This window comes from Kalmanozyma brasiliensis (assembly GCF_000497045.1).
Source record: "Kalmanozyma brasiliensis GHG001 unplaced genomic scaffold PSEUBRA_SCAF10, whole genome shotgun sequence".
NCBI lineage: Eukaryota > Fungi > Basidiomycota > Ustilaginomycetes > Ustilaginales > Kalmanozyma > Kalmanozyma brasiliensis.
In genome coordinates this window covers 60,441-75,267 of record NW_015961949.1, presented here as the reverse complement: position 1 = coordinate 75,267, position 14,827 = coordinate 60,441, and the positions used below count along the sequence as shown (strand labels likewise).

At 58.5% G+C, this 14,827-nt stretch overlaps 5 protein-coding genes across 5 annotated transcripts; 3 read left to right on the top strand and 2 right to left on the bottom strand.

Annotated features, from left to right (window-relative positions):
* Window positions 1–932: 932 nt before the first annotated feature.
* On the top strand, window positions 933–3,167 carry PSEUBRA_000673 (Bromodomain protein; the record flags this gene model as incomplete). Its single annotated transcript, XM_016433986.1, has 1 exon — window positions 933–3,167. One exon carries the CDS (start codon window positions 933–935, stop codon window positions 3,165–3,167), a length of 2,235 nt encoding a protein of 744 aa, XP_016294451.1.
* A 1,595-nt stretch (window positions 3,168–4,762) lies between these two features.
* On the top strand, window positions 4,763–6,442 carry PSEUBRA_000672 (AB-hydrolase lipase; the record flags this gene model as incomplete). The annotated part of the gene is made up of 1 exon (XM_016433988.1): window positions 4,763–6,442. The coding sequence occupies one exon, from the start codon at window positions 4,763–4,765 to the stop codon at window positions 6,440–6,442; it is 1,680 nt and encodes a 559-aa protein (XP_016294450.1).
* A 270-nt stretch (window positions 6,443–6,712) lies between these two features.
* On the bottom strand, window positions 6,713–9,253 carry PSEUBRA_000671 (Reduced growth phenotype protein 1; the record flags this gene model as incomplete). The annotated part of the gene is made up of 1 exon (XM_016433982.2): window positions 6,713–9,253. The coding sequence occupies one exon, from the start codon at window positions 9,251–9,253 to the stop codon at window positions 6,713–6,715; it is 2,541 nt and encodes an 846-aa protein (XP_016294449.2).
* Window positions 9,254–9,626: 373 nt separating this feature from the next.
* PSEUBRA_000670 (DNA replication factor RFC1, C-terminal) lies at window positions 9,627–12,491 on the top strand (the record flags this gene model as incomplete). The annotated part of the gene is made up of 1 exon (XM_016433989.1): window positions 9,627–12,491. One exon carries the CDS (start codon window positions 9,627–9,629, stop codon window positions 12,489–12,491), a length of 2,865 nt encoding a protein of 954 aa, XP_016294448.1.
* A 792-nt stretch (window positions 12,492–13,283) lies between these two features.
* PSEUBRA_000669 (uncharacterized protein) lies at window positions 13,284–14,798 on the bottom strand (the record flags this gene model as incomplete). The annotated part of the gene is made up of 1 exon (XM_059464466.1): window positions 13,284–14,798. One exon carries the CDS (start codon window positions 14,796–14,798, stop codon window positions 13,284–13,286), a length of 1,515 nt encoding a protein of 504 aa, XP_059320906.1.
* Between the last annotated feature and the right edge of the window lie 29 nt (window positions 14,799–14,827).

Below are 14,827 nucleotides of genomic sequence, written 5' to 3'. Positions count from 1 at the left end.
CCAAGCTAACTTACTAGCAGGCGAGCAGGACACCACACCAGCGACTCAACGTGTTGCGAAATGTATCCTGCTTGGCGAGCTCAACTGTCTCGTGAGTTCATCTCCCGAAGCGTGTTAGGGCGTATAGGTTGCCAGCGTGGAATCGGAGCTGAGCATCCCGTCGGCCCGCAGCTGACTCGAAAGAAAGCTTTCACATCGGAAAATCGAGCCGAGATTGTTACATCGACGGCTGCTGTGCGAGGATGTCAATTTCTCAGAGGAGTGTTGAAAAGATTTTTCGCGGTGGGTATCGGGAGGGTCTGGCCCGTCTCATCAGCGATTGGAGAGTCACTCTGCGCGTGACGGTGGGCGAGCGTGTCGCTCCGCTCGCGGACGGAGGGGAGAGAGAGAGAGGCTCAGCCGAGCGCATTTAGGAAAAGGGTCGAAATCCGAAATGGCTCGACAAGTATTTGAAGACGACGCGTTCAGGCGACCTTCCTTTCCCTCCCAACTCTCCCTCTCTCTCTCTGCCCTTTTGGCTTCAATCTACGACAAGACACGTCGGCAACAGAGTCAGTCCGTCGAGTCCAAAAAGTGGAATTCTTCTTGATTCTGTAACGCGCACTGAGCAGCCAGCTTGGATCACCTCATCGCATCCATCCATCCATCCATCCACCATCAACCTCGTTTCATCCGACACCGCCTTTCTCATCCATCCACCTTTTCAATTGCATCGGCGTGCATGAAGCGTTGATTCTTTCGGCCGTTCGCAACACGTCATCCATCCGCACCCTCCCAAAAGCTCCTGCGGCCCTCGCCTCGGTGAATCTCACGTCGCATACTCAACCCCGCTCTTAAGCAGAGAACAAGGGCGATTCCGAAAATCCGCTGCTTCTGTCTGGTCCCTCGCTTCTGCACGCTACGCACCTCATCGACCCACTTCTTCAGCCAACATGTCTGACGCTTACTTCAACGGCGCTCCCGCCAACGGTCATGCATACGCACCATCCTCCTCGGTCTACGAACCAACTCCCAAGGTCGAGGCCAACCACGATGCGCCTGCCAGCTTCCAGTCACATCCTGCCAAGCTCGAATCCGTCGAAGCGCCCCTCGTGCCGCCTACTGCAGAGCCCATCTCGAGCGTAGGCGTCCAGCCCGTCGCACTCGTATCGCAGGAGCAGGCACGCTCCCAACAGGCACTTTCAGCCACATCGGCCCCGCAGCAGAACGACGTCGCTGTCGTCGATATCAAGCCTTACGATGGTCCCATGGAGATCACCACGGCTCAACTCAAATTTGCACAGAGCACTCTCAAATCTCTCAAGAGTCGACGCGAGGCTATCGCCTTCCTCGCTCCCGTTGATCCCGTCGCCCTTGGCATCCCCCAGTATCCGCAGATCATCTCCAAACCCATGGACTTTGGCACCATCGATATCAAGCTTGCTCTCACCGCGCTCGTGCTCAAGCCCAATTCAAAGCCAGGCGACAAGGCCAAGTCCGCTCCGCAATGGGGCCTTGACCCGTCCAAAGACGTCTATCGACGCATGCACGACTTCGAGGCCGATGTTCGCCAAGTGTTTTACAACTGCGCCACCTTCAACGGGCCCGCCAGCCCTTACACTGCCAATGCACGAGTCCTCGAGCACGCTTTCGACAAGTACATGTCCGACGTACCCGCAGCTACCACCCCCGCAGCACAGGAGTCTCCCGCCGCGCGTCAACGCCGCCCGTCCAACCCTGTGCCCACCATCCGACGTTCCTCCTCTGATGTCGGCGGTCGCCCCAAGAGGGAGATCCACCCTCCCCCTCCCAAGGATCTTCCCTACGCCAACGAGCCGCAGAGTTCGTCTTCCGAGATGCGCAAAGCCGCGCAACGCAAGGTCGCCAAGAAGCGCGGCAGTCTCTCGGCACGCGAGCAGGCTCACTATGCCAAGGTGGCTCAGGACGAATTGCGCTTCTGCACCAGGATCATCGACGACCTGCTCAAGCCCAGCTACCAGAACGCCGCTTGGGTGTTCTACGACCAGCCCACGATGGACTTCGATTGGGCGCCCGCCTACTTTCAAATGATCAAGAAGCCGATCGCTCTGCGCGATGTCCAGAAGAACATCCGATCCGGCGTCTATGCCGATGCGGACGAGTTCAATGCAGACATGCAGCTGCTCTTCCAGAACTGCTTCACCTTCAATCCGCCTGGTACCGACGTGTACAACCTGGGCGAGCAGCTCAAGGCGGTCTACGAAGAGAAGTTCGCGCGCAAGCCCGCCCCGGCCCCTCTTCCGGACTACGAGGAGAGCGATGTGGATGAGGACGAGGATGCAGAGGACGACGAGGACGACGTGGATCCGGCCTTCTTGGCGACGCTGCAAGACCAGATCTCGCAGCTTGCTTCTACGCTCGCTATGCTGGAGGGAGCCAAGAACCAGAACACGGACCTCATTGCCAACACCAAGATGATGCTAGCAACGCTGCAGGAGAGCTACGCCAGCTCGGGGCGTTCCAAGAAGAGCAAGAGCAAGGGCGCTGGCACCAAGAGGAAGGCATCCGAGAGCGGCGCATCCAGCAAGAAGAAGACCAAAGCCAAGGCAACGGGCAGCCCTTCGGCGGCGGCTGATTACGTGCCTGCGAAGAAGGCCAAGTCGGCGGCTGCTTCGCAGAAGAAGAAGCCATCGTCGAGCAACAAGAAGGCGAGCTCGAGCAAAAGGGACGACAACAGCGACGAAGATATCCGCAACGTCACGTACGAGCAAAAGGAGGAGCTCGCAGCCAAGATCACGGAGCTGTCGGAAGAGCGTCTGGACGGTGCGATTCGCATCATCAACGAAGACAAGCCGCCAAACCAGAACGACGAGGAGGAGATTGAGCTCGACATTGACGAGCTGTCGCCTCGAACGCTGTACAAGCTGTACAAGTATGTGGTGCGGCCCAAAAAGGCGGCGCCCGCGGCCAACAAGAACAGCAAATCGGCGCCGTTGGATGGGCGCAAGCGTGGCACGGGAGGCATCAAGAAGAAGAACCTGGATGAAGGCGAGGAGGCCGAGAGGATCGCTCGTTTGCAGCAACAGCTGGAGCAATTCGGCAACAGCGAGGCGGCTGGCTCTGCGGGCGGACCTGCTGGTGGGCACGACGATCTGGTGCACTCGGACAGCTCGTCGGACGAGAGTGGATCCGACTCGGATTCGGATTGAAGCGTGAGGTCTGCTGCCTGCTTTGCGGCCACAGAAGAGCCTTGACGAGGCTAGGATGGAAGCCGCTCCATGTGAGCTGCCAAGCTGCACGCTTTGACCGCTCCAAGGATGGCCTGTCTCATCTGCGCATTGGTTGGCTGCAGATTCCTCAGGACGAGCGGACAAAACCAAAGATGCTGCGATCTTGGGGCGCCTTGGACTACTGTAGGGTTGTATCTGGTCACAGACATGCAGAAGAGTACGGCAATGCTCAGCACCCTCCATACCCTCATACGCTAGGTGATCGACTCTGTCCAGACGTGATGAGGCTGTTTGATGAAGGGGTCCGTCTCGCTGCTCTCGAGGGTCTAACAGGCCACGTTTGGCGAATATGATCAGGCAGGTGACAGGATCGACGAAACCCTGGCCTTGTTCATAGGAACAGAGAAAGGGCCGCCCTCTGGACGAGTGCAAGCTGTGCCTGTCTGGCAAAGAGGACAATTGAAACTCGACTGAGCTCGCTTAGCCGAAGGGAAAATCCCAAGAAGCAACTCCGCAGATTGGCAGGGCAGTTTGACCGCATTTTGCACTCTGCTGCGCTCTGAGCCAGAAATTGAGCCCCGCTCGAATCGCAGCCTTTTTCACTTGGCTAGCCGACTCAGAATGGGCGACTGCGCCTGCGACTCACACTCTGCGTGAAAGTTGCATCTGACAACCGTATGCAAACCAAGCTCGCTTGGAGCAGCGAGAATCGACCCTTTTTCATCCAAGCTGATACCCCGTCGGCTCGTTTGGCGTCGACAGCAAACCCTTTGCAAACGGGGTCGAGTTGCGAGAGTGGTCGTATCAAGAGCTCCTAGCTCAGAGCCGCACGCACCTAACAATGACCCTAGCGTTGCTAAGGTCGAACCCACGAAATCCAAAAGTGGGGTGAGCTCAGGCAGTCAGCAGGAGCGTGCATGCTCGTAGAAGGAGACGGAGGGAGCGAGCGGCGCCCTCGGCCACATCAAATCAAAGATGCGTATTTGCCCGCACACAGCGGCGGAAAAGCAGTGTCTTGGAAAAGCGAGGCGGATGGATCGGGGGATTTTCCCCGCATCCTCCCCTGGTTGCCATGCTATAATAATTTGGCCTGCCGCGTGCAGTCTGCAAATCCACCATCACGCTCAGATGCCGCCGCCGCCGCTCTATTTGCATGCACTCAGACGTATTTTCAATCTGGGCCAAATCGGTTATTTTTCAAAAAGGCGCTGCAGGCAGGCAGTGAAGGAGGGCATGTCTGAGTTAACTCAACTTAGCTGCCGCATTGCCTGATTTGCACTTCCTGTCCAGTTGTGTCTTCAGCCCCCCCGCCAGACACATCCGCTTTCGAAGCTACACAACCCTGCTTGTTGGCCATCATCCCTCTCAGCACCACCATCTCTCCACCCTATCATCCCGACACATTCCTTCTGTCTATCTCGCTCGAGCTGCGACCTGCTTGCTCCACAACAAGGTGATCGCGCGTCTCTTTGTGCCAGACTCAGCTTGTTTGTCAGTCAATTGCGCAACATCTAATCACCCCTTAGTATCGACCTGGATCCGCTTGACGCTACCCTGCGTCTCCATCCCTCGACATGTCGACCGGTTTCATCGACTACAGCAAGCGCAACCGTGCCTCGGGCCCCGCGTCCGAGGCAAGCAGAGATCTCGAATCAGAGAGGGCAACAGAAGATCCTTTCTCCGAGCAGGAGTCGGAGCGGCCTCGCAAAAGCGTCGAACGTGCTGCCCCTCGCCGATCCCAACAGGTTGAGCGAGAAGTCGACGAGACTTCCGACGACTTGAATGGTCAACAAGTGCAGCCTTCTCGTCCTCCTCGCGGCGTCGAGGTCCGTCGCGACCCAGGTCAGCCCAAGGGCGATTACAATGATCGCGATGAACGCCCCTTCTTCGACCCCACCTTCCCCAACTACCAGTCAGAGGCACCACTAGAGATGCCCTTCTTTGACCACGTCGTGGCTGACTACGGCGAATACGGCTTCCTTCAGCGTCTCCGACTCAACTTCCGTCAAGCCCTCTCCTTCGCACTCAGCACCACCTCGCTCGGCAGTGTCCTTTTTGCTGCCTACTTCGTCTACTTCAATCCGTTCAAGAAGTCGCCACCAAAGGCAAAGACCGACCGCGAATACGAGCGCAGAATCACTGGCGAACGTGGCTCTGGCAGACCCGCTTACTACGCCGAGTTCTGGGGCTACCAGTGTGACGAGCACGAGATCATCACCGAAGGCGGTTGGATCCTCAAAGCTCACCGTATCTCGGACCCTCGTCGTGGCGGCAACGTCGGTTACCCTGTTGTCCTCCAACACGGTATTCTCTGCAACTCAGCTCACTTTGTCGTTAACGAAGAGCGTTCTATGGCCTTCTGGCTCGTCGATCAAGGCTTTGACGTATGGGTCACCAACATTCGTGCAAACTTCAAGGCTGGTCATACCGAATACACCCGAAACGATCCTCGATTCTGGGCCTGGGGTCTCAAGGAACTCGCCTTCGACCTTCGCGATGTTGTCGACTACATCACCGCTGCTACCGGCTACCCTCAGCTCGCCTACGTCGGCCACTCGCAAGGTGCCGGTTCCATGTACCTCGCCTTGAGTCCAGGCATCTGCCCCGAGATCGCCAACAAGCTCAGCTGCTTCGTCGCTCTCGGTCCCTCGGTCTACGCCGGTTCCGTCCTGCGAAAGTTCCCCTTCTCTCTCCTTCGTCAATTCCGCTCGCGAAAGTGGTGGGGTCTCATCTTTGGTGTGCGAGAGTTCATGCCCGCCATCGGTATCGCCCAGGCATTCCTCCCCGCCTTCTGGTTCGGTCACATCGCCTACGTCATCTTTGCTTTCCTCTTCGGCTTCCACGACCACAACTGGGTCGCGCGCCAGAAGGGCAAGATGTTCCGCACCGTCCCCGTCCCGACCTCGTCGGAGCTTCTCTACTGGTACATGTCTGGCTTTTCCCACCGAGGTTGCATCTTTGACCCGCGCATCACCGAGCCTTGGTTCCCTAGGAACTTCCCTCCTCACTCGATCTTCTACGGTGACATTGACCACCTCGTGCTCGGCAAACCCCTGGTTCAGCGCATCCAGCGCTACGAGAACAACGTCGAGATGATCCACACCGTCGAGCTGCAGAACTACGAGCACCTCGACATGATCTTTGGTGTCGACGCCTTCCGCACCGTCTTCCCCGGTATCAAGGACACTATCCTGCAGACCATCGACCCGGAGGACATGGGCCCCGAGATGTCGGAGCGAGGCGGCCGCTACTAGAGGTAGCACGCTCGTCATGGATTCCCTTGCTATACCTCCACGGTCTTTTCTCTGTGATTTCCTGGCCGTTGCTTGTCTTCGCACCGGCTGTTCTCTTAATCATTGCCCACTTGTTCCCCCAGTCCACTCCTTTGCTGTGCTTATCGGACCGTACGCTTGTTCAACAGAACCACATGCTGCTCAAAATCGAACCTTGTCTCAGTTGACCCTGCGCACGCCTGTGACGAGTCCCTTTGATCAAAGATGTGCAATTCCGTGGTGAGACTTCGCTCAGGCGTAAAACTCGGCGTCGCCGACCTTGTAGCTCGTGCTGTTGGGCAGGATCGAGACGGGCACGGCACACTCAACCGTTTCAAGCTTTGTCTCCCTCGCGCAACCGAGCTCGGCGAGCGCCTTTGCGCTCTCTGCACCAAGTCCTGTCGCTGACCCCGCCAAACTATCGATCGCCCTAACGCTGACATGGTATCTCGAAAAGCCGTCGGACTGGGTGGGTAGGAGATGGGGCGGCGGCCTGAGCTTGGCGAGCTTCTTCTCGATGTCGCCGGCGCCGACCGGCTTGGTGGCCGAGATGGTGAGAAACGAGAGGCGGACGAGCCAGTTGAGCTTGACGCCGCTCGTCACAAACTCTGGGGAAGCACCGCTGGGGATGCACAGGCTGAAGCTGGCGCGGCCCTTGTCGAGCACGCTCTCGTGGTGCTCGGCATGGATGATGCGGGTGACACGTTGGAGCCGACCCGCGGGGAGGGTGGCGATCGAGGGCTGGACGTCTTCGAACGTCTCCAGTGTTGCACTCATGCGAGCGATGCGCGCGAGAGAGTGCGCGTTGTTGATGTTGATCACGCCCGTGATGGTTTCGCCGAGACGGTAGCGCGAGCGGACGAGAGTGAGGACTGCAGCGACCTTGCCGTCTTTGGCGATGTCGTAGGAGACTTTGCTGGAAGAGCGGGCGAGCGCTTCGATGGTCGCTTTGCAGGACCTGGTCCCCGCGCCGGCTGGTGCGGGTGCGGGTCCGCCGAATTCGGGCACCGAGGTGACGGGAGAGCCTTCGCTGATGGCTTTGCTGACGAGCAGCTGCCGGGTATACTCCTGCAAGTCCTGCTTGCGTAATGATGGCCCCTTCCTCGACGCAACTTTGGCTCTGGAACGCTCCGCTCCGAACGCTGGCCTCTCGTCTTCGCTCACAAGCGTGACAGAGGCATCCTCCTTGGTGAGAATGACGGGGTTCATGAGATCGAAGAAAGGCCGGAAGCCCGACTCGCCAATGTGATTGTAAATGCGAATGGGCACCTGAATGAGCCGGCTGGTCTGCGCGCGTGTTGAGTTGGCATTGGCGTCGGACCGATTCGTGCCAAGGGTCAGATTGTACCGGAGACGAATCGCTTTGCCTTGGTAGGTGGGAGGGAGGTCGACGGGCAGACGAAGCTTAAATTGGAATGTCTTGCTCTCTCCTGGAGCGAGGACCAAGTCAACAGCAACGATGCTAGGCGGAGCGGAGAAGGTGGGCACGCTTCGGCTCTGCAGTGTGCGCTCCTGCGCATCTTGCATGGTCGAGCCGGTACGGCGATGCTGTTGAGCCCGACCCCCGAACGGTCCGCGCAGATAGCTGCTCCAGCCTGTGGGACTTGGTGGTGGCTCCGAGGAATGACCAAGATCGCCGCCACCGAGCGTCCTTGGCGTGCTAGGAACAGAGTTGGTCGAGGCGGTTGCACCCGAAATGTCGCCATAGGCCAGTCTCCTCTTGAGACTTTCGAAATCGTGCGGCTTGATGAGGCTCTCGTCGATCTCGATCGTGCCTCCGAGCTGGGCGAAGGACCACAGAATTCTTTGACTGCCCGAAGTTGCGGTGTCGGGGGAAGGGTAGATCGGACTCTGACTGGACTTTCGTGATAAAGAAGCTGGTCGCTTGAATTTGGACCAGTCGTTGACGGATTCTCGAAAGACGCTCTCCATGCTATCGTTGCGGCCCATGCCGTAGAAGCTGGAGCCGGCGTTCTGCTCATGGGAAGCACCCAGCCACGAATTTGAGAAGGAAGCTGTTGGCGAAGACGCTGCCGATGGCGAATCGAGCTCGAAGGCCTCAGTGAGATCTTCGGCCTGCACTTGTGCGACCGACTTTTTGCGTGAATGAGAATGGTGGGGTGAGATAGGTGCCGAGGGTCTCCTGTTGCCCAGGCCGGGTAGAGACGAGACGCGCGACGGAGTCTTGGGCGAGAAGAGATCTGTCTGAACGCGCGAAGATGGTGGTGTTGCCTTGATGGGGCTAAGCTGGGGAAGCCTTGGGTGTCCGAGGCCAAGCTCGGTCTTTTCACCATTTGACGGAATGTAAGTTGACTGTGTGGACCGATGCGAGGGGTTTGCAGGTCCCAGGTTGGACGACGCTGACCAAGGGTGGAAGGAGCGTGAGAGTGTAGGCGAAGGAAGACTCTTGCCGATCAGGCCCTTACGCTCGGGCAAGATATCGCCATCGAGGTGTCGAAGAAGCCTCTTAGCTCGCGTGGAGCCGGGCACGCTCGCAGAGGCGTCGGACTGCTCGTTGTCCCGACCCAGAGCTCTGACATCGAAGCTGCGAGATTTGGAATGATTTGAGGTCAAGGAGACGCGACGGCCGGCCGCGTCGTCATCAAAGAGATTGCGTGCTGGTGACGAAGGAGGAAACTCTCCCTGAAGCTGTGGTTGTGCAAGTGGTAGGGGAGGGTTGGTATTTGTGAAGGTGATCTGGCAGACAAAGTCTTCGCCAGCGAAGAAGGAGGACTGCAAAGGTCGTATGGAGACCTTGAGCGACGATTGGTGCCGATGGACCGGATCCGACATGTTGTCGGCTTGGTGGTAAAGTGATTGAGCAAGACGGCAAGCTCGATGGAGGAAGCCTGACAAGAAGCTATCTGTTCAGGGTCCGAGTTGCTTCTCGAACGTGCATGGGGCAGTCCTGTCGAGAATCGCAACATGTCAGATTGTGCATCGCGACATTTTTTCCGAAAAGGACGCGCTCGGTCCCCTCTGACGCGTGCTGCTGCTGCGTTGGCGCTGACTGACTAATTTACTCGATGGCATTTTCTCCACTTTTGGCAAGAACAACTGAGCCTCGAGGCCTGTCACAGTGTCCACGCCGGGCCTGTACGCTGCTTCATTCCTTCTTCTTCATCCTCACCACCTCGTCGCAGACATAGCTCGGAAACCGCTCGAGATGCCACCAAAGAAGCCTTCAACGCCGTTGCCCAAGGGCCAAGCGTCTCTCTCCAACTTCTTCGGAAGCAAAGCAACTGGCTCGAGCCCGGCTTCATCTCAGGAGGCGCGTGCGAGCACACGCAACCCCACGGCCACTACGCCCACCAAGAATGCATCAGCCAGCAGCACTTCATCCAAGTATTTCGCCTCGAAAAACAGCACAGCAACCAAGGCTGATCCGATGGTCATCGACGACTCGGACGACGACGACTTGGCTCTGAAGCCTCCTTCCAAACCAACGACCAAAGCGACTAACGGCAGCATGGCTCGAACAAGTCCGAGGAAGTCGGCGGTCAAGCGCAAAACATATGACCAAGATTCTGACGACGACTTTGTGGACAGCAAGAAGGGCAAGGCGGAGGATGACGAGGATGACGAGGATGACTTTGCTCCAGCTCCCAAGAGGCCAGCTACCACTTCGTCGAAAGCCAAGGCGAGTGCTACCTCACAGCCTCCTCGCCGTGCTGCAGCGAATGCCAAGCCCATCAAGATCGACGATTCCGACGATTCCGACGACTTTGAGGATGCCCCACCACCGCCCAAGAAGGCAGCCGCCAGTAGTAGCAAGAAGGCTTCTCCAGCAAAGCCGCCCGCCAAGGCCGCTGCAAAACCAGCAGTATCCAAGAAAGAAGACGACGACTTTGTGGAGCCTGCAGCACCTGCGCCGGCAGCTGGCAACAAGCCCAACTGGAGGGAGATGGCTGCTAAGCGAGCTGCAGGTCCGTCCAATCCTGGCTCCAAAGAGATCCCTCAGGGTGCACCAAACTGCCTTGCCGGTCTCACTCTGGTGTTCACCGGCGAGCTTTCGTCCATCAGCCGTGATGAGGCCACCGATCTGGCAAAGCGATACGGCGCTCGAATCACTGGCGCGCCCTCATCCAAGACCTCGTACGTTGTGCTCGGAGAAGGAGCTGGACCCAAAAAGGTCGCTTCCATCGAGAAGAACAAGATCGCGACGCTCGACGAAGACGGCTTCCTCGACCTCATCCGCACCCGAGGCGCCGGTGAGCTCGACGAAAAGACAAAGCAAAAGATCAAGGCGGAAGAGGAAAAGATTAAGGAGGTAGCTAGGAGCATGGGTCCACCCAAGGACACCAGCGCAAATCCAGTCGACATGTCCAACATGCTCTGGACCTCCAAATACGCACCCACGCAGATGAAGGACCTCGTCGGCAACAAGGCCGCGGTCGAAAAGCTCGCAGGCTGGCTCAAAGCGTGGCCCGACTCGTACCGGAGCAACTTCAAGAAGCCTGGCCCCACGGGCATGAACGTCTACCGCGCCGTCCTCATCTCCGGCCCTCCCGGTATCGGCAAGACTACCTCCGCTCACCTCGTCGCCAAGATGGAAGGCTACATGCCACTCGAATTCAACGCCTCGGACACACGAGGCAAGAAGGTTGTCGAAAACATGCTCCAAGACACGATCAACAACAAGTCGCTCGACAGCTGGTACACCAGTGTGACGCACTCTGCGCCGAGCGACATGCCGCGCATCCACGAACGCACGGTGCTCATCATGGACGAGGTGGACGGCATGTCTGGCGGCGACCGCGGCGGTGTCGGTGCGATCAACGCGTTGATCAAGAAGACCAAAGTGCCCATCATCTGCATCTGCAACGACCGCCGAAACCAAAAGATGCGCCCGTTCGAGCACACGACGTACAATCTGTCGTTCCGCAAACCCGATGCCAACCAGGTCAAGTCGAGGATGCTGTCCATCGCGTTCAAGGAGAAGCTCAAAATCCCCGGTGAAGTCATGGCGCAACTCATCGAGGCGGCGCAGTCTGATATTCGATCGGTCATCAACATGCTCTCCACCTGGAAGCTCTCCAACGACACGATGGACTTTGACGAATCCAAACAGCTCGGATTGGAAAACTCCAAACCGGGCCTGCACACCCCGTTCTCGCTCTACTCCGACCTGTCTTCGCCGGGCATGTTCAACGCCACATCCAGGAAGACGCTCAACGACAAGGCAGACTTGTACTTCCAAGATCACAGCTTTGTGCCGCTGATGGTTGCAGAGAACTACGTCAAGGCACGACCCGTTCTCGCCTCTCGCGAGAGCGGTCCTCGTCAACAGCTCAAGCATCTGGAACTGCTGCGCAAGGCAGCCGCCAGCATTTCCGACGGCGACGTGGTAGACCGCATGATCCACGGTTCGGAACAGCACTGGTCGCTCATGCCGCTGCACGCCATCGCCTCGTCGGTCCGACCGTGCAGCTACATCTACGGCGGCACCGAGGGCGGCTTCCCCTCGTTCCCCGCGTGGCTCGGGCAAAACAGCAAGCAGCAGCGTCTCACGCGGGCGGTCGTTGATCTCCAAGCAAAGATGCGGCTGGTCTGCTCCGGAAGTCGACACGATGTGCGACAGCACTACCTGCCTAGCCTGTGGGGGCGATTGATCCAACCGATGGTGCAGAACGGCGCCGACGGGGTGGACGAAGTGATCGAAATCATGGACGAATACTACCTAGCCATCGAGGATCGGGAGAGCATCCTGGAGCTCGGGCTGGAGCCGAACAACGCCGAAGCCGTACTCAAAAGCATCCCTGCGCCCGTCAAGGCCGGGTTTACGAGGAAGTACAACGCGGGTAGTCACCCGATCGCCTTCAACAAGGCGAGCGACGTCGGCGCCAAGATGAAAATCGCCAAGGCCGAAGTGCCCGATTTGGAAGACGCGGTGGAGGAGGAGGTGGTGGAGGACGATAAGGAGGATGAGAAGGACGGGGACGAGGATGATTTGGCCAAGGACAAGTTGGTTAAGAAGCCCAAAGCGGGTGCTGGAGCGAAGGGAAAGGGAAAGGCGAAGGGGAAGAAGTGACGCGCTGAGGGAAATTCGTTTTATGCCTGCGGACAATTGAGCTGTTTAACGTCTCCAGACTGCCATTCGGCCTTTGGACGTGCGGAACGGCTGAAGCTCGTCAGAGCGAGTGGTCATCGGAGGATCGCATTCGACCCACGCTTCATCTCCTGCTGTGTGCGTGGAGCAAGACTAAGCATCCCCTTGAACCACCCCTGGTCGGAAAGTGTTCGCAATTCCCTAGAAGCATCACCTGTGTTTGTCTCAGGCTGCGCATGCAATGCGTTGGAAGCTCGTCAGAAGCACCCCTCTCGCCCGATCGAGGGCAAAAAAGGGGATCGACGCTTGCTCAGAACCCTCCCACCCAGCGAGCCACGCGATCGGCCGCAGAGGGAGCCTCGCCACCCCCTCTCTCTCTTCACAATCAAACCCAACTGGATGAGGCAGTGCCAGAAAAAACGCATCGGATGAAGTGCACGAACAGATGGAAGCATCGCAAGTGAAACAGACCAAACCAGCGCGTGAACAAATGAAAGCATTGCAAGAAAAACGGTACAAGAGTGCAGGGATGAGCAAATGATGACGATGAAGATATGCGAAGTATGAGCGAGGGTAAGCAAGATGATAGAAGACCGAAGCAGATGAAGAGATGGCACTGAGCGAGAGGATGAGGTGATGCAGGATGAAAGCAGGCGACCAAAGCTAGAAAGAAGGACAGGGAGATGGGAGACGACGTGAAGCCGGAGGGTTGGATGCGAACGAGAGGATTGGATGGTCGCGGCTGAGCCAGGCAAACGATAGGATGAGGAGCAATCACTCGCGCTCGACCACCTTGAGCGCAAACTCCACCCCCGCCCGCCTTGCCTGTTCGGCAACGGCACACCTCCCAAAAGCCACCAGGAACGGCATGGCACTCATACTGTCCAGCGGCCACGCTAGCCCCCCGCAACTCTCCTCGCTACCGGGATCAACACTCTTCGCAGCAGCCTCGCTATTCACCACGGTCGAACCGAGCGCTTTCGCGAGCAACTCCGGATGCGACGCTGCCAGATTGCTCAGCGAGAGCAAATTCCTCGCTTGCGCCGCCAACCGATCGGACCGCTCCAAATCGGCTGTCTGGCGCTGCACCATCTGCGTCACCTCTCCCATCGACACTCCGGTGTTCGCGGTGAGCGTCTTGAGCAGCACCGCGGAATCGTGGGCGTGCAGCTTGCGCAGGACGGCCGATTCGACCAAGCGACAGACGCCGAGGAGCACGTCGTTGCCCAGGTCCGAGTGCGCATTGGTGGCGTAGCGAAGCAGACCAAAGAGGCTGATCCAGTTTTTGGCGATGCATCCCCCACCGGGGCAAGAGGCGGCGAGATCGTCCAACCAGAAGGCGTAGCAGAAGAGCAGCACTGCGTCGAGCTGCTCCAGCGCCGACACTTGTGTAGGGCGGGCAGCGAGGTAGGAGGGGCGAGAGGCGGAGAGCGACGAAGCTCGCGCGTCCGCGGCGTGCTTGAGCTCGCGTGCGGCGGAGCGGTAGGCTGCTGCTAGCGAGGAGAGGGTGGAAGGTGTGAGGGAGCGATGCCGTGTGTGGTTGGCGAGGGCGATGGTCGATGAACGGTGGTGTTCGGGCTGCCGTGAAGATGGTGGAAGCGGTGCTGCTGGGTCGTCGTTGGTGTCTACCGAGTCTCTTCTCCGCTTTTTGATTCGGGCCGGTTCGAGCTTGGGACTGGGAGGCGGACTCGGCAGTGAGAAGGTCGGCGGCAGTTGAGGCAAATCTTTCAGCAAAGACTGCCTTCTCCGAATCTCCTCCTTGGCGAGATTACGCGGTGGCCTTGGTTTGACCAGCTGACCGTTCCAGCTGTTGACCGCCAACTGCTGCAACCCTTTGCCCGTGTGGCCGACGCTGGCACCGTTGACGAGAAGATCAGGCGGGGTGCGAAGGCTGCTCCCGCCACTGACGCTGCTGCCACCTGCCGAGCTGGTGGTCGAAGGCACGGGACTCGGATGCGAGCTCGAGTAGTAGGGCGATGTGGAAGGCGAGATCGAGGAGAGTGTGCCTGGATAGCTGTACCGGGGCGATGTACGATTTGTGGAGTATGCAGATGAAGCAGACGACGAGGTGGGTTGATGATGGTGGGAGGACTTGATGGACCTGCTTCTGTGGAGCGGTGGCTGTGCACATTGAAGTGGTGGGGCTGGAAGAGGGTGTCGCATGCGTATTGGTGGAGCGCTGAGGGAGGGGGAGCCTATGGATCCCGTCGAGGGTGATGCCATTGCTGCTGCTGCCGGCGCCGTCGTCGACGAGGACGAGGAGGACGGCGCAGATGGACGGGTGGTCATGATGAAGGAGCGGAAGCTGTGGCGGTCAT